Raw genomic sequence first — 19,584 nt, 5'->3', positions numbered from 1 at the left:
TCTGAATGTAAGTTTGTTCGCTGAGCTGTAAGGTTCATTTTCAGATGTTTCGTCACCATATTAGGTAACATTATCAGTGAGCCTCCGGTGAAGCACTGGTATTAGTGACCGGCTTTCTATTTATATGTTTACGTTTCCTTGGGTTCTTTTGTCCATGTTTGAACCAAGGCCGTAATGAGGTCAGGAGCTGAGTGGCCCTGGCAGAACCCAAACTGGTCATCACTGAGCAGGTTATTGCTGAACAGGTACTGCTTGATAGGACTGTTGATGACACCTTGCATCACTTTCCTGGTGATCAAGAGTAGATTGGTGGAACAGTAATTGGCTGGGTTGAATTTGGCCTGCCTTTCATGTACAGGACATACCTGGGTAATTTTCTACATTGTTGGGTAGATGCCAGTGTTGTAACTCCACTGGAAGAACTTGGCTAAGGGAGCAGCAAGTTCTGGACCACAAGTCTTCAGTCCTTGTCGTCATAGCCTTTGCAGTATCTACTACCTCCAATTTCTTCATATCACATGGAGTGAACTGAATTGGCTGAAGAATGGTATCTTTAATGCTGGGTTTTGCTGGAGAAGGCCAAAATGGATCATCCACTTAGCATTTCTGGCTGAAGATTGCTGCAAATACTCAGCCTTATCTTTTGCACTTACATTCTCTTCCGTCAAGAATAGGGATATTGAGTGAATTCTTTAATTGTCCACCACCATTCACAACTGGATATAGTTAGAGTGCAGAGCTTAGATCTGATCCTTTGGTTGTGAGATTGCTTAGCTCTGTCTATCATTTGCTGTTTGACATGCATGCAGTCCTGTTTGGTAGCTTCACCAAGTTGACACTTCATTTTCAGGTATATCCGGTGCTGTTACTTCTGGCAAGTCCTCCTGTACTTTTCAGTGAACCAGGGTTGATTGCTGGCTAGATGATAATGGTTGAGTGGGGGATATGCCAGGTCATGAAGTTGCAGATTGTGCTGCTGCTGTTGATGACGCACAGTGCTTCATCGATGCCCATTCTTGAGTTCGGTGTCCGACCCATTTAGCACAGTCAAAGTGCCACACAACATGACTGAGGATATTGTCAGTGTGTACTTTGTCTCCATGAGGACTGTGCGGTGGTCACTCTTACCAAAACTGTCACGGACAGATGCATCCACGGCCCACAGAGTGGAAAGAATGAAGTCAAATATGTTTTTCCCTCTTGTTGGCTCTCTCACCATCTGCCACAGACCGAGTCCAGCAGCCAAGTCCTTTCGGAACCGAGCAGCTCGTTTACTAATGCCGAGGCACTCTTGGTGGGAGACATTGAAATCCCCCACCCAGAGTACATTTTGTGCCCTTGCCACACTCAGGTGCTTTCTCTAAGTGTTGTTCAATAAGGAGAATTCATCAGCCAAGGGAGGATGGTATATGGTAATCAGCAGGAGGTTTCCTTGCCCGTGTTTAATCTGAAGCTATGGGACTTCATGGGGTCCAGCGTCAATGTTCAGGACTCCAAAAGGGCAATTCCTTCCTGACTGTATACCACTGTGCCACTACCTCTATTGGGTCAGTCCTAGTGATGAGACAGGACATACACAAGGATGATGATGGTGGTGTCTGGGACATTGTCCGAAAGGTACGATCCCATGTGTATGACTATGTCAGCTGTTGTTTAACTAGTCTGTGAGACAGCTCTCTCAGTGCTGTTGCTGGCCCCCAGATGTTAACAAGGAGAGCTTTGCACGGTTGACAGGGCTGTTATTGCTATTGTCTCTTCTGGTGCCTAGGTCAATGCTGGGTGGTCCATCCAGTTTCATTTCTTTCTTAAAACTTTGTAATGATTGATACAACTGAGTGGCTTGCTAGGCCATTTCAGAGGTTAGTTGAGAGTCAACCACACTGTTGTGGGTCTGGAGTCACATGTGGGTCAGACTAGGTGAGGATGGCAGATTTCCTTCCCTGAACGACATCAATGAGCCAGATGGGTTTTTCTGACAATCCTACAGTGTTTTCACAATCTTCAGTAGAACCTTTATTTCCAGATATATTTTAAGTGAATTCAAATTCCACCATCTGCCATGCCGAATTCAAACTCGGGTCCCCAGAACATTAGCTGAGTTTCTGGATTAACAGTCCAGTGATAACACCACTAGGCCACCAACTCTCTGATTTGAAATTCCTTTCTTTACCCTCTCAACCATCTCTTCATTTTCAGCGATTTGGTGACGTTTCAGACGTGGCAAAGGACAATTGTGAAAACATTAGCCTATATTTTCTTTCTGGGTAAAAACAATGACTGCAGATGCTGAAAGTCAAATACTGGATTAGTGGTGCTAGAAGAGCACAGCAGTTCAGGCAGCATCCAACGAGCAGCGAAATCAACGTTTCGGGCAAAAGCCCTTCATCAGGAATAAAGGCAGTGGCTTTTGCCCGAAACGTTGATTTCGCTGCTCGTTGGATGCTGCCTGAACTGCTGTGCTCTTCCAGCACCACTAATCCCATATATATTTTCTTTCTACAGAGATTGAGCCTATCATGCGTCTCCAGTGTCTGCTGTTTGTGTTTCACATGCCCAATTCATTAAAAAGATTATCGACAGAATATAAGGCCCCGATATGAAATGACTTGAATTCCTTTCCTAGCAGCATTTACCTGTTGCAGTTTATAAACAGCTCCAACCCAAGGTTTGATCCTCCCTTCCTGACAGTATTGGACTGCGGACATGATGGATCTAGAGAAGGTTGGGAAATCTTCATGTTGATATCTTCCCCAATAAATGCCCATGGCTGCCACATTCTTCAGAAGCAGAAGGTTGGCTGGCACAGACGGTATATTTCCACCAGCAAACCCGACAACCACGATTCTGCCTTCCCATGCTAAGCTGAGACAAATAGACACACAAAACATGAGTCAAGTGCCAAGTTCATCTAATCAAGACCATTAAAAAAAGACTCACATTCATACTGTGTTTCTCAAGGACATCCTAAAGCACCAGGCAGAAAATGAAGTGCTTTTGAAATATGGTCTCTTTCTCAGTGTAAGAAATGCAACAGCCAGTTTGCATTTCTACCAATAGCAACCTGCTCATTGGACAGATAAGCTATTGTAATCCTCTTTATTGCCCAAAGTATGGAGAAGATACCCCTCGCTTTTCTATAAAACAATGCCACAGGTCATTCACATTCATCTGAGGGGCAGAGGGACATCTCTTTACATGAAAAGTAGGGACAGGAGTAGGCCATTCAACCCTTCAGGCATACTCTGCCCTTCAATACAATCACGGATGATCGCCCTTTTTTTAATAGTTCTTTCAAGGGATGTGGGCATCACTGGCAAGCCAACGTCGGTATCAAATCCCTAACTGCCCTTGAACTGAGTAGCTTGCTCAGCCATTTCAGAGGCTGTTTAGAGTCAACCACATTACTGCAGACCTGGTGTCACATGTAAGTCAGACAAGGTAAGGACATCAGATTTCCTTCCCTGAAGGGCATAAATGATCTGGATGGGTTTTTACAACAATCTGTGGCACTTTTACTGAGACTGACTTCACATTCCAGATTTTTATTAATTGAATTTAACTGACACCAATTGCCATGGGGGGAATTTGAACCCATGTCCTAAGAACATTAGTCTGGGTCTCTAGATTACTTGACAAGTGACATTAACACAATGCCATAGTCTCCCTGTGAGTGTCGAGGAGATTGGAAATACCTTAGCAGGTTGTGGAGTTGGAGGAGTTTACAGAAATAGGGATGGATTGAGCTATGGAAGTTTTTAAAAAACATTGATACAAACTTTAATAGTGAAGCATTGCATAAATGGGAGTCAGTCCAGGTTAAGAATCACAGGGATGATAGGTAAACAGGATTTGATGCAATTTCGAAATTGAAGGAGAAAGAGGAGGCCTGTGTATTGAACCAAATGCCTATTTTCTGTCGGCAGAATTTGGACTCCCTCACAACAAGGAATAGACCTTGTCTATTCACCCTATCCATGCCCTTATGATTTTATAAACCTTGAGAAGGTCATCCCTCAGCCTCTGACACTTCAGGGAAAATAGCTCCAGCCTATTCAGCCTCTACCTATAGCTCAAAACTTCCAAACCTAGCAACATCCTTGTAAATCTTTTCTGAAACTTGAAAAGTTTCAGAAATCTGAAATTCAGTTATCTGAAATTACCAAGAAAGGAGAGTAGCAGAGGTTCAGCACACTAATTCTGGAATTTTAGTAAGAAAATACCTTCCATCTATGGCGACAGTTTAAGTGCCATGCTTAGTCTATGTGCTGATCTGCTGTTTCTAGTTACTGAACAATTCCAATAACATAATCGATATTACAATATTATATGGATTGGCTTCATTTATTTCATTGGCAGATGGTCTTTCAAACACAAAGACTGATTAAATAAACCAGGAAAATATGATGCAGACTTGAGGACATAATACCTACCCAAAACTAGCTGTATGGAGTAACAGATTGTCTGAAATTACCAAGAAAGGAGGTACTTGTCAAAGTGGGAGTGTAGAAGAGGTTCAGCACACTAATTCTAGTCTCCCTGCTCTAGGGAGGATATTCTGAAGCTTGAAAGGGTTCAGAAAAGATTTACAAGGACGTTGCCAGGGTTGCAGGGTTTGAGCTATAGGGAGAGGCTGAATAGGCTGGAGCTATTTTCCCTGGAGTGTTAGAGGCTGAGGGATGACCTTCTCGAGGTTTATCAAATCATAAGGGCATGGATAGGGTAAATAGACCAGGTATTTTCCTTGCAGTGAGGGAGCCCAACACTAGAGGGCATAGGATTAAGGTGAAAGGGCAAAGATTTAAACGGAACCTAAGGGGCAACTTTTTCACGCAGAGGGTGGTGCATGTATGAAATGAGCTGCCAGAGGAAATGGTGGAGACTGGTACAATTACAACATTTAAAAGGCATCTGGATGGGTATATGAATAGGAAGGGTTTGGAGGGAGATGGGCCAAGTGCTGGCAAATGGAACTAGATTTATTTAGGATATCTGGAAGGCATGGATGAGTTGGACCGAAGAATCTGATTCTGTGCTGTACATCTCTATGACTCTATACTTCCTGGGATGGTGGGACTATCCTATGAGGAAAGATTGGGCAGACCAGGTCTGTTTTCTCTGGCATTTATTTGGACTGAGAGGTAAATTAGAGGTAATCATATTGAAACTGACAAACTTCCTAAAAAGATAGAAAGTATGTTTCCCCTGGATGGGTAGGGAGACCCAGGAGACAGACTCAAAATAAGATGTTTACCATATAGCAGGATGAAGAGGAACCTTCTCACTCAGAATCACTGGAATTCTCCATTCCAGAGAGATGTGAATACTCAATAATTAAGTTCAAGACAGAAATCAATAGATCTTTAGTTACTAAAGATATCAAGGGATATGGAGATAGCACATATAAATGCTGTGAAGCAGTTGATCAGCTATGATCTACAATAGCAAAGCAGGCTGGAATGGTCTATTCCTACTAATTTATGTTGTATTGAAGTAGTGCCATCATGTTGAAAGTAATGCATTGTCTTCTAGTAGCAGTGCTTAATCTTCAAGTTCTTTTGCAATCTAGATAGCAGATGCTTGCAATGGTACTGGACCATTTTATTATTTCACAAAATTTCCAACACAAAAACAGGGCCTGACAGTCGATACCAATCATAATGGTTTGCACAAGCCTCCATATATTGAACATCATTTCACTCCATTCAGCATATTCTTCTGTTCTTTACCCTTCCCCTTGTGAGATTCACGTTCTCACCACTCTCTGAACCTCCCAACTGAAAGCTTAGATCAATAGCATATTGTAGGCTGCTTTCAATTTAATGTTCATTGGGCTATGTACAATGCTAAAAGACCATAAATTCTGCACCCATGTATGCTGCTGCTGATCCATCCCACAGTCTGATCTTGCCAGTACTTCCTCAACCCAAACTAAATCCAGGGCAACAACGACAGTTATAACCTGATCCCAAGCTATTTTGTATACTCCACTAACATTTAGCTGACTCGTTGAGGTTGGCACATGCATTGACAGCCCAGTGGGGACTCCTGAATATTCAACCCCCTCAGACCTACTCCCATCCTGATGAGGAATAGCCTGACATCTGACAGATCGCTTCCTGTAGCTGTGACAGAGATCACAGTAGACTGCGGGAAAACCAGTGTTTCACTGTTACAACTTGCTACACTTTGTTGGATTTAACACTTAATCACACTCGACAGCAATGAAAATACCTGCTGAAGGCATCCTTGAATATATCTCCTCCAACAGCATCGAAGACCACGTTCACCCCTTTGTTTGCAGTCAGCTTTTTCAGCTCCTCCTTCAAGTTCTTTGTAGTATAATTGATGCTTGCCACAGCACCTTTCTGCACTGCTAGTTCACACTTCTCATCTGTCCCAGCAGCTGCTATGACCTACAAAGAGAAAGCAGTACTTATTGTTGGTCATGTGCTCAATGCTGGGACAGCTCAGAAGCCAACTGTTAAACTTGGTCCATTGTACTTGTTTTTGATGAGACCACTAAAATTGTGGAAATTTAATCTGATTTATGAACAAGAAGAATTAGAACAAAGCCTAAACGCACAACCACCCACCTATTTTTGAGAAAGAAGCACAAAATCGTGTTCGATTCAGGATACACAGAAAATGAATTCAGTTTGTGAATTAGCAGTTGCATTTCTTATTTTCCCAAAAGATTTTCAGTAGCCAGAAGAACAGGCGATGAAGTGAAATGGAAATGTCAAACTAGACCAAATGCTCTTATTTGACTGGCACATTGTCAGAACCCGGACAGCAACTGACCAGGTGCCAGTTACTCAGAGTAATTGAAGAATATTGCACTGATGCATTTAATGGGAAATCAGGCAAGCCCACAAGGGAGAAAGGAATAGTATGTAGATAGGGTAAGATGAAATAAACTGAATGAAGCTTTTCAGCAGTGTAAACACAAGCGATTATGTGCTTTAAATTCTATGTAATAATTCACAGCATTTTTATCACATCTGCTGGGAACATGGCTTCACACAACTGACCAATGGGGAGGAAAGTGAATGGTGATAATTGCTGCTGTTGGAAGAATGACATGAGGGATTTCAGGAGATTTCTGTGCTCAACTTCAAATGATGCCTTGAGATTTGTAATGTCTGCCCAATTGATCAGGACAGGTACACTTCACTCAAAACACAACGCTTCCAGTATGCCTTTTCATGGAGCATTGATAGTGTGAGGCATCCAATCTTTCCTCGCTCACCGTCTTCCTATATTCATATCAGGCTGACCTCTATTGAAAAGCACTAAACTGCCATGCTACTCAGCCATAATGTAACTTTGTTCTGAGCATCTTTAGCCCTGGGAGGAGAGCAATAGGTGTTTGCACGCATGTTTACTTTTCATATCCTCTTCTGTGAGGACAATGCCACTTTGGAAGATGATAAATGCAAGGCAGGCCATTTATAGAAATACACGTGACAAACAAACAGTGTCATACCTTAGTGTTTAGAATATGGGATGCAAAATCCACAGCTGCAAGTCCAGCTGCACCAGCGGCTGCCGTAACAAGAACCGTCTCCCTGAAAAATACCAGCAGAAGCAAGGGGGAGCAAATGTGAAATTAGAGCAGGGTCGTTCAGCAATGAAATCAGCAAACAAATTATAAACAGTAAAGAATTTGTGTTTGTATGAGATCTAAAAAGAACTGGATTATTAGATTAGATTAGATTAGATTAGATTAGATTACTTACAGTGTGGAAACAGGCCCTTCGGCCCAACAAGTCCACACCGACCCGCCGAAGCGCAACCCACCCATACCCCTACATCTACCCCTTACCTAACACTATGGGCAATTTAGCATGGCCAATTCACCTGACCTGCACATCTTTGGAGTGTGGGAGGAAACCGGAGAACCCGGAGGAAACCCACGCAGACACGGGGAGAATGTGCAAACTCCACACAGAGAGTCGCCTGAGGCAGGAAATGAACCCGGGTCTCTGGCGCTGTGAGGCAGCAGTGCTAACCACTATGCCACCGTATCTGTCAAAGTCTAACATAGACATATGAGAAGATATCACAATAAGTGTTATCAGTATTTCGTGAGAAGTAAGTTTCAGCAAGTGTCTGAATTTAAGACAGTGATCACCCTGAATTCTCATTCCCAAACAGCTGAGATGTTGTGTGTAGTGTGTCACTGTGTCATCGTGAGTTGGCTGATCACTAATTTTATCCATGCTCTACGTGTGGTGAGTGATCACAGACAGGGAATATGGAGGGGACACTCTAACCACTGTATTCTTAGAGGCACGTGATCGCCATCCAGTGACACTTGCTGAAAATTGCATGTGTGAGAACGTTTAAGACTTGCTCCTTCCTTCCTCATCCCTGTCCTTTCCCACTAACCCCAGTGAATCCCCCCCTTGGGCGAGGTGATAGCAGAATGGTAATGTTCGGAATCAAGCATCCCACGCTGATGTTCTGGAGATGTGGGTTCAAAATCCACCTTGGCAGATGGTGATTATTTGAATTCAGCATAAAGAAGCCCTGAAATTAAAAGTTAGCCTAATAGTGACTATACAACCACTACTGATTGTTGTAAAATCCCATTCGGTTCATTAATGCCCTTTAGTGAAGTAAATCTGCCAGCCTTACTTGGTATAGCCTGTGTGTGACTCCAGAACTACAGCAATGAAGTTCACTTTTAACTATCCTTCAGGGAATTAGGGATGGGCAATAAAGACTGATCTGCCCAGCACCATGGACAAAAAAAAAAATTTTATCTCAGTGCCAGTATCTGTGCTCACTCATGACCAACAGTTGTTCACTGTGGTACTAGAGCAGAAACTATGCCCAGTGTTGCAGAAAAGATACCTGGACGTAGGGGTTAAGTTCTGGATTAGTGGTGCTGGAAGAGCACAGCAGTTCAGGCAGCATCCAAGGAGCAGCAAAATCGATGTTTCTGACAAAAGCCCTTCATCAGGAATCCTGATGAAGGGCTTTTGCTCGAAACGTCGATTTCGTTGCTCCTTGGATGCTGCCTGAACTGCTGTGCTCTTCCAGCACCACTAATCCAGAATCTGGTTTCGAGGGGTTAAGTTATAAGGACAAATTATGCAAATTAGGCCTGTTTTCTCTAGAATCACAGAATCCCTACAGTGTCAAAGCAGGCTCTTTGGCCCAATAAGTCCACATCAACCCTCTGAAAAGTAACCCATTCCCCTACTATCCTTCCTTCACCCATGACTAATGCACCTAACCTACATATCCCTGAACACTATGGGCAACTTAGCATGGCCAATTCACCTAACCTGCACATCTTTGGATTATGAGAGGAAACCGGAGACCTGGAGGAAACCCACGCAGACACGAGGAGAATGTGCAAACTCCACACAGACAGTTGCCCAAGGCTGGAATCGAACCCGAGTCCCTGGCGTTGTGAGGCAGCACTGCTAACCACTGAGTCACCATGCCAGCTGAATCAAAGTCTTCAAGATATGAACATAAAAAGGTCGGGTAGATAAAGATAAACTATTTCCACTGGTTGAGGACTCTAGAATTAGGGGGCATTGTTTGAGAATTATGGCCAGACCATTCAGGAGAGATGTTAGATGTTTGGAATTCTTTTCCCACAAACAAAAATGGATGTTAGGTTAGTTGTTGATTTTACATCTGAGATAGATACATTTTTGTTAGATAAAGGCATTAAGGGATATGTGCCAAAAGCAGGTACATGGGAGTTAGGCCACAGATCAACCATAATCTCACTGAATGGCAGAACAGGTGCAAGGGCTGAATGACCTACTCCTGTTCCGATGGTCCTATGTCCTATAAAAGAGAAAGATAACAGAACTACATTGGAAAAGATGCTGGATTCCAAGCATAACCTTCAGGAGAGGGAGAACATCATAGAAAAATACATCTGATACAGTAGCGAGATTAATAGTTAATCTGGTGGGGAAATACACTACAATCTCACAGCGGGGTGGGTTTTTTTAATTTCACACAAAAAACACAAATTTTTAAAGATGGCAGGGCACGTTAACTCTTCACTGCTCTCTGAAATAGCCAAGCAAATTCCCCCTTTCAAGGGTAATTAGGGATAGGGAAATGCCATCTCAGCCAGTGATGTCTACATCCCATGAATGAATAGTAAAAAAAAGCTGTTAAAAAAGCAAGAGAATTCCTGGATTTTTTTAGAAAAGGAGGCTCAAGAGTACAAAAGCAAAAAAAAAAGTGATATTAAATATCATTATAAATCAGTAGTTAGGCCTTGGCTGGATAGCATGTCTAATTCTTGAAAGCACACTTCAGATGTTAGAGGGACATTAAAGGGACAGGAGGATGTTAGAATGCAGGGATTCTCCAGAAAGGTGCCAGGGGCTGAAGGACTACAGTGTATGGGTGAGATCTGAGGATCTGGGGCTATGCTCCTAAAAATTATTTAATAGAGGTATTCAAAAATCTACAGTAGACAAGGACCAGTAATCAGAAAAGACAGATTTAAGTTAATTATCAAAAAATCTCATGGGGGATTGAGAAGTTATTTTTTATTTTTCTGTGATAATTGTATATTATAGAAGCAGATTTAGTGGCAGCTTTCAAAGAGGATATATATTTAACAATGAAACATTTACAATGATATGACTGAAGAGCAAGAGAGCAAGCCTAAGGGATAGCACAATCATTAGATACCAAATATCCTCCGTTAAGTTGCAGTAATCCAAATGTTGCCTTGACGGATAAGACAAAAAGGAGAAAACCACAATATACCGGGAACTGAGAAAGGATTTAGAAATGGTATACTTGACCCGTAGTTTCATCTGCGCTTGAGAGGAGGAGAGATGGGCTGTTTGGGGTGCAGAGTTTTCTTCACAACTTCCAGCAAAGAGAGATCAAAAGTCGAGACAGGTGAACAAAAAAACAACTATTGTGTTTTACAAGTGCTTTTCACCAGCAGCACAGTACATTGTCTGTTGACAATCACACAGAAGTTGCACTAAAACAAAATACAGTGGCATCTCACCCAGGCCTTGTCTTTGCTCGGTGCTGCAGTGCCAGAATCACCGTGCCATATGAAACCGGTAAGGTAGCAGCCACTTCGTAGGGGACCTCCTCTCCAATGGGCCACAGCACCTGCAGGGATTCCAGGCAAGTCAGTCTGCACGTTAGTCATGTGTGTAACCGAGCAGGAGGCAATTGGGTGAATATATATATACTGCCTCTTGCTCGGTTACACACCATACTCCATTCAGGCATTTCCTGATTTTCTCCCTCTCCACTCTTGTATGATGTTAATTCCCTAGTGATTCATTCACCATCCTGCACTTGAAATGCTAACAGGCTATGCAACTGTTGAAAACTCACACGCTATCTGCTTTCTAACAGAGGTAACCGGATTATAGTCAACAGCAGGACCCCCAGTGTCTTTCTCCAGCACTCAGGTTGGATAGGTTGTCAAGGCCAATTGAAACACCATCACTGTTGTGTAGAGTAGCACCCTGGAGTAACTCAGTACAAACTCAAAGCATCTTCAGTTACCAGATTGTGTGGGGCTGCATGAGAAGCTGTACTAGTCATTTCCAACTGTGTATTTCAACATCTCTGTGGATCATCATTAGCAATGCTCAGAAGACTGAACAAACAGAGGTACCTGATGTCTTGAAACGGGTAAAGGCGGATAAGTCCCCAGGACCTGATCAGGTGTACCCAAGAATTCTGTGGGAAGCTAGAGAAGTGATTGCTGGGCCTCTTGCTGAGATATTTATGTCATTGATAGTCACAGGTGAGGTGCCGGAAGACTGGAGGTTGGCAAACGTGGTGCCACTGTTTAAGAAGGGTGGTAAGGACAAGCCAGGGAACTATAGACCTGTGAGCCTGACCTCGGTGGTGGGCAAGTTATTGGAGGGAATCCTGAGGGACAGGATGTACATGTATTTGGAAAGGCAAGGACTGATTAGAGATAGTCAACATGGCTTTGTGCATGGGAAATCATGTCTCACAAACTTGACTGGGTATTTTGAAGTAACAAAGAGGATTGATGAGGGCAGAGCAGTAGATGTGATCTATAGGGACTTCAGTCAGGCGTTCAACAAGGTTCCCCATGGGAGACTGATTAGCAAGGTTAGATCTCATGGAATACAGGGAAAACTAGTCATTTGGATACAGAACTGACTCAAAGGTAGAAGACAGAGGGTGGTGGTGGAGGGTTGTTTTTCAGACTGGAGGCCTGTGACCAGTGGAGTGCCACAAGGATCAATGCTGGGTCCTCTACTTTTTGTCATTTACATAAATGATTTGGATGCGAGCATAAGAGGTACAGTTAGTAAGTTTGCAGATGACACCAAAATTGGAGGTGGAGTGGACAGCGAAGAGGGTTACCTCAGATGACAACAGGATCTGGACCAGATGGGCCAATGGTCTGAGAAATGGCAGATGGAGTTGAGTTCAGATAAATGTGAGGTGCTGCATTTTGGGAAAGCAAATCTTAACAGGACTTATACACTTAATGGTAAGATCCTAGGGAGTGTTGTTGAACAAAGAGACCTTGGAGTGCAGGTTCATAGATCCTTGAAAGTGGAGTTGTAGGTAGATAGGATAATGAAGAAAGCATTTAGTATGCTTTCCTTTATTGGTCAGAGTACTGAGTACAGGAATTGGGAGGTCATGTTGCGGCTGCACAGGACATTGGTAAGGCCACTGTTGGAATATTGCGTGCAATCCTGGTCTCCTTCCTATCGGAAAGATGTGAAATTTGAAAGGGTTCAGAAAAGATTTACAAGTATGTTGCCAGGGTTGGAGGATTTGAGCTATAGGGAAAGGCTGAACGGGCTGGGGCTGTTTTCCTTGGAGCATCGGAGGTTGAGGGGTTACCTTATAGAGGTTTACAAAATTATGAGGGGCACGGATAGGGTAAATAGACAAAGTCTTTTCCCTGGGTTGGGGAGTCCATAACTAGAGAGCATAGATTTAGGGTGAGAGGGGAAAGATATAAAAGAGATCAAAGGGGCAACTTTTTCACACAGAGGGTGGTACATGTATGGAATGAGCTGCCAGAGGATGTGGTGGAGGCTGGTACAATTGCAACATTTAAGAGGCATTTGGATAGGTATATGAATAGGAAGGGTTTGGAGGGATATGGGCTGAGTGCTGGCAAGTGGGACTAGATTGGGTTGGGATATCTGGTCGGCATGGACAGGTTGGACCGAAGGGTCGTTTTCCATGCTGTACATCTCTATGACTCTAAGTGGGATTACTTCTCCTGCATTGAGGGAAGGAGGGAGTCCCATCCCTTGGGGAGCAGCAAACTGAATAAACAACAAAGAGCTTACACTTATCCATGAGTTTTCACAATCACATGACACTCCAAAACCTTTCATAGCCAATTAAATACTTTTTGAAGCGTAGTCAGGTGACGCTGTAATGTGCTTAGAAAATCATCTGTTTTTGGTTTCATTGGTAGAGAGCTAATTTTGGACATTTGGGCAATTCTCTGCTGTTCTTCAAATGGTGGTATGAAAAGTTTCACTTTGAGAAGATCAGCACTTAATGTGTTCACCAGGAAGGTGGTACCTCCTACAGAGGTGTACTCTCTCAGTTATGTACTGAAGTAGGAGGACAGGCTTTTGCTGGAGTGGAACTTAAACCGATTAATATCAGAGTTTGGAATTTCTGAGGTAAGAGCATTAGACAGTCAGTTAAGGATCTAAAATTATATTTTGGAATATCAAAAGTGCTCTGATAGGGTAAAGAATGCTCTGTGTATTAATGGAGATTAATGATTATGTGGATCACTGTTTCATATTTTATGTGCAATTAAACTTGGATCATTACTTTTAGTCTATAAGTGGTGATTTTGCTTGCCTTCTTCTTATGACCTCTAAGATACAGTACCTGGAGAACATGGTGGGTGTTGTAATGCGACTAAACCAAGTCTGCATCTCACTGTGTGATAGTTTTGGATGTTGGGATCTACAAGGTCTGTTTGATGAAGGAAATTTACTTCCTGGTGTAACTGGCAGAGGCTTTTGTGTTGAAGAAGTAGTTGTTCATTGCATGTTACACTGGTGTAATAAAACATTTTTACACAGACTACAGGCAGGGGCGGGGCAGTTAGACAGTAGGTCTCAATCCTTTGAGATCCTGAACTGTTCTTCCCAAAAAGTCCATTAGACATCTTTAACTTGGGTGATACTTATGGCACACCTCAGTATTAACCCTTTTATGTCCATGAGGACAATCTTTTACCAAGAGGTAATTTATCACAATTTGCAGTTAATTATTAAACTAAGCTATATTTAACTCAACTGTAGATTTCAGTTTGTAGCAGTGTTAACTCTACAGGTTGTAACCTAAGTGAAAACAGAACAAAGATGTTGAGTAGAAAGCAAAACTCCCAGAGACACTGACTTAGTTTATGTCCTGATGGTCCCTGAGAAATGCAGGTTGTGTGGTACATGTACCATTTCCACTCCTAGAAGTATTTAAATCATAAAACCAATATTCTTAATAAATCGTTCTTGTTCTACCACCCCATTCATCCACCAAAAGACATATTAAGTCACTAATTCCTGACAAAAGAACTTCAACGATAAGCCCTTTTGATGTGTAATACCACTTACCGTGTGGTCAACAATGCACTGTTCTGCCATTGCCCCAAAGTAACTCACACCAATCACACGGTCTCCCTGAACAGAAATGTGATATGTTAGGAGAACTTGTGCTGCATACTGTTCAGAAACTGTTATATGGCATGCCAGCACTCCAATACATAGAATACTGGAGAATAGTTTACAGGTGAGGAATACAATCCCAATCTAATTAGCCAGATATATCTAGGCAGATATTTCTCTTCAATATATGTTTACTCAGACTGAATATTTTTGAAATGTTATAATCAAATTACTGGTGTGGTGCTGCTGTGACAAACCATCTCTGTTTAAAAATGTAATTAATAGTAATACTGGATAAAGTTTTACTTATCAAACATGAAGTAAGAAATAATACAGACATCATTATGCCCAATCTAGTTAGAAAAAGCATCAAAAATGACAAGTTTGTGAAAATTCATATGTACAAAAGATTTAGAAGCAGAAATAGGTCAATTGGTCCTTTGAGCCTGTTCCATTAATGGGGGGTAAAATATGGGACGCTCCAGTCAGAACTGCTCTGCTCTCCCGTTTCTTTTCTTTTTTTTCTCTCCTCTTTATTGCCTACTGTCTATCCCCCGCCGCCACCCCCCCCACCCCGCCCCCAAACCTGCAAACATTTGAGTAGTCTGCCTTACCTGGAGAGTGGAGTTGAGGGAGACGGGTTGCAGCCGGAGCTCAGACAGAAGCAGAGAGCGCAGGGGCTGAGTCCTGTGGTGGCAGGCAGTGAGCAGGGGCAAGACCCCATGCAGTGAGGCTGATGCCTGCAGTGGTGGCGGGACAGGCACAGGCTGGAGCCAGAGCAGCGGCCAAGCGAGTCCTGGGTGGAGGCCGCCATGTGGAGGCAACATGGCCTTGTGTTCTGGGGCCGATAGGCACAAACTCATGTTAGAAGGGGTCTGGAACCTAAGTATTTTATGGTCATTTCTATTAGCATTCTGGACTTTTTAAATTCTGTTCCTATGCTAACCTTTATTTTTACTCTGTAGCAACACTTAAAGTATCTGTATCTAGTTACTCTGTACCTAAGATGGCGCCATGAGGCAACATTACAAACTTTTCACTGCACTCATTTGAGTGCACATCACAATAAAGGCCATTCTATCCTATTTTTGGAATAGTTCCACGGATTAGATTCGATTCCCTACAGTATGGAAACAGACCCTTTGGCCCAACAAGTCCATACCGACCCTCCAAAGAGTAACCCATCCAGACCCATTCCCCATATTCACCCCTGTGGGCAATTTAGCATGACCAATTCACCTGACCTGCACATCTTTGGATTGTGGGAGGAAACCAGAGCACCAGGAGGAAACCCATGCAGACACGGGGAGAATGTGCAAACTCCACACAGTCAGTTACCCAAGGCAGGAATCGAACTTGGGACCCTGGCGCTGTGAGGCAGCAGTGCTAACCACTGAGCCACAGTGCTGCCCATCTAATAGGGCTAATGCCCTCTAGCAATCCATTCAAATGCCCATTCTTAATGTGATGTTATCTGTTAGATGTGGAGGGTACTGCATCTAAGATCAAGACCTGCTTATAAGAACTTTCAAAAATGCACATTGTCCATCAGGGATCTAATGGATTGTGTTTGGAAACAGGAGCGCCGGATGATTCCACCCACACTCAGCCACTTCTCACCCTAGTCTGGGGCCACTGACAAAATGTAGACTCTGTAAGAACTGAATAAGGGCCAGGAAACAAATGTTGAACCTCGTACCAGTTCAGTACCAACCACACAGAGTACACAGTGCCAGCAAATACACTCGAGAAACGCAAAGCCTCAGAATACACCATTAAACACTCACCTTGCGAATTGCTGTGACATTAGGACCAACCTCCAGCACAGATCCTGTAAACTCCATTCCTGTTTAAAAAAAAACTTTTTGTTTGGTGAAGCAACTAATCCTGAGAGTTCGATTTTATCCGCTAATCACAGCAGTGTTGACTTGCATGTTTTGATTGCCTGTCTTTCAAACACGCGACGAAAACGGGATTGGATAATTACAGCCTATCCACTAAAGCAAAAAAAATCTATAACTCTGCCAACATCCTCAACCAAATTATCTAACAGATCTTGAATGAGACTGAGGGCATCTCCCCCAGAAGAGAGAAGATCTTTCAATGTGTTCAGCTCCCCGTGAATTAAGTGTTTCTTAATATTTGTCCTAAACTTTCAACAATTTTGTCCCACTTCTTCTTGTCCTACTATCCCAAAAGATTTTGAAGAGGCTCTCCAGATTAAATTTCTGAATATCGTGCACAGGTCCTTCCCCTCTTATTTACCTCCTTTCAAAATTAAAACAGCTTGATTTTTCTCAGACCTCTCCTGCCTGGGGGTTAAATCTTGCCTCCCTGTTCACTCCCAAAGACCTTTCCACTTCCGACTCTGTCAGCTGGATGGAAGGGGAAGAAACTAAACACCAACATCATTCCACGATATTTATTCCATGCCATGGCTAAAGGGAAGAGGAGCAGATCGGAGACCCATGAGTCCAAACTTCCCACACTAGGTGAGCAGCCAACTTCTGAGAAGCAGCCGAAAGCAGCCAAGCCGAAAAGAATAAAAAGGAGCAAAGTCCAGATCCCTTCACCTAATGTTGACAGTCATTTTGGCATCAAGGTGGATCTTGAAGTGGCTTCTGTGGCGTCTTCAGCAGCAAAGTGGTCTGACCCAAAATTCCAATGACCCACAATTCGACGGCTTCGATATTGGCTTTCTGCAGCCGTGGAAAATGTGGTTTCTGTCTTTTCTGTGACTTTGGGAATCCATGAGCCATGGACTGAACAAAGATGGACTCTGTCTTAATTGATTCCTGTTATTTATATAGGTACCAGAGTATGGTGACTTAAACACTTTTCACTGTATTTTTTTGTAAAAATGCAAGCGACAATAAATTACTATTCTCCTATTCTATTCCATTTTTTCCATCCAAGTCATGGTCTTTCCAGAACCCTTCCCCATATACGAAGTCTCCCCATCTGGCTCTACCTTCTAGTGTTTTCCCGAACCCAGACGATCATGGTGACGATGTAGCTATCGCCAAACTACAAATTCAACTGGCCCCTCACTCTACTGAGCATCTCTTTAATTTGCTCAGTGCCTCTCAGCACTCATTTAAAATCCTGGTTCTCTACTGCTCACTCAAATACCATGCCAAATCTCTCAGAGGTATCATCATTGCTCCCTTCTTTGGACTTCCCATCTTCATTCACTTTACCTTTCGTCTTAATTCATTATATTTTTTTTAAAAAAGACTTCATTTACTCCATGTCAGCCACAGCTCAGTTGGAAACATGCTCTCGTCTCTAAGTTACGAGGTTTTGGGTTCAAGTCCCGTTCCGAGCCTTGACTGATAAATGATTGAAGGACTGTTGCATTGTCAGAAGCACTGTCTTTAAGATGAGATATTAAACTGAAGTCAATCTGCACTCTCAGTGGTTTCATAAATTTTTCAGGTCATAATAGGGTTCTGTTAATTGGATCTTGCTGTGTACATATTGGCTGTCATGTTTCCTACATTAGAACTGTGACATTGGATTGTGATAGTCCTCGATGGTGGTGAATGGGTCTGTTAAAATGCAAAAAAATGTATTTATTCTCATGTTGTCTTCATTACGAATCACAGATAAGGCTGTATCTGATCACTTCCTGGTTTAATTCTCTACTCTGAACCCATCACCTTCCCCAACTTCATTACCCCTGAACCTTATTATATCTCTCCCAACCCCATTACCCCCAATCCCATTGCGCCCCTCCTTATTCCTCAACCCCACTATATCCAATGTAATCCCTTTACTCTCCAATCCCCTTAAATTCTATCTGATTCCTTTACCCACAACCTCATTGCATCCTTCCCAACACCATTACCCTCCCCAACCCCATTAGGCTCCTTCCACACTTGGCAAACATTTTCGCCCAATCATCTAGACCTACATTTTCTAAATCCCACCTACTTCCATTAGGATTTCCATTCATCCCAATATTTCTACAATTCACCCTCTGATCATCTCCACTTTTGTCATCCTCAGCCCCATTAAAATAATTTATCTCCCTCATCCTGATCATTGTCCCAAAATGTAGCCCTTATCTTTGCTCCCTTACATCAAAGGACACAAACATAAGATATCTTTAGAGAGGGAAAATTTTCAAATCCCTGCAAGGCCAAAACCCTCCCTATCTCTGTACTGACTTGTAGCCTTCAAATGTAAAGACATTTGCCCTCCTCCAATTCTGGCCTCTTGAGTGTGCCTTACATTGGTCATTATTCCACTGGTGGCCATGACTTCAGTTGTCTATATCCTAAGCTCTGGAACTGCAGACAGAAGAGACATTGTGGCAAAGTGGGACTGTCACTCGTCTAGGAATCCAGGGGCCCAGGCAAATGCTCTGGGACACTGGTTCAAATCCCAGCTGGTAGAAAATAAATTCAACAAAGAAATCGGAAACTGAAAGCTGGGGTCTCATTAATCATCAATTGTTGTAAAAACCCATCTGGGAGTTCATTATTGTCTTTGCGTAAGAGAAGGGAATCTGCTGTCCTAACCTGGTCTGGTCAACACTCCACTCCAGATTAACAATAAAGTGGTTGACTTTTAACTGACCCTGAAATGACCTAGCGAGTTGTTCAGTGCAATTGGGGTTGACAGCTACACGCACATGAAATTTATCTTCAAATATTCTCTCCCAAATTCTCTTTTTCTACCTCAATCTTCTCCTTTAAGACACTTGAAGTGTTGTTTTCTTTTTCAAATTCATGCAGGCCAGAAACTGCTGAGTAAATTTCAAGCATATCCCTGCCAAAAACTTCACATGGGCTTTTGTTTGCTTCAAATGGGCAGGCTCAAGGTGCACCCAAGTGCACACCAAATGGTAGTAAACTTCTGAAGTCCAGATCCAAACAAGAAGGTAACACCTGTTATTCTTATGAGACCAAGGCTGGCTTTA

General features: G+C 42.8%; 1 protein-coding gene across 4 annotated transcripts in view; it reads right to left on the bottom strand.

The window, feature by feature from the left end:
* The window catches only part of gtpbp3 (GTP binding protein 3, mitochondrial), a 43,985-nt gene that overhangs the window by 12,643 nt on the left and 11,758 nt on the right, over positions 1-19,584 (bottom strand). For 3 of the 4 annotated variants that reach the window (XM_072573437.1, XM_072573436.1, XM_072573438.1), the window contains exons 4-9: positions 16,445-16,503; positions 14,607-14,672; positions 11,012-11,121; positions 7,487-7,568; positions 6,232-6,413; positions 2,634-2,862 (exon numbers count right to left, since the gene is read on the bottom strand). In XM_072573437.1, coding sequence (XP_072429538.1) covers positions 2,634-2,862; positions 6,232-6,413; positions 7,487-7,568; positions 11,012-11,121; positions 14,607-14,672; positions 16,445-16,503 — 728 coding nt within the window. Of the gene's footprint in view, positions 1-2,633; positions 2,863-6,231; positions 6,414-7,486; positions 7,569-11,011; positions 11,122-14,606; positions 14,673-16,444; positions 16,519-19,584 lie in introns of all 4 variants that reach the window. The other variant, XM_072573439.1, reaches the window with a different exon arrangement.

The sequence above is a fragment of the Chiloscyllium punctatum genome, chromosome 7, assembly GCF_047496795.1.
Source record: "Chiloscyllium punctatum isolate Juve2018m chromosome 7, sChiPun1.3, whole genome shotgun sequence".
NCBI lineage: Eukaryota > Metazoa > Chordata > Chondrichthyes > Orectolobiformes > Hemiscylliidae > Chiloscyllium > Chiloscyllium punctatum.
This window is presented reverse-complemented; position numbering and strand designations above follow the sequence as displayed.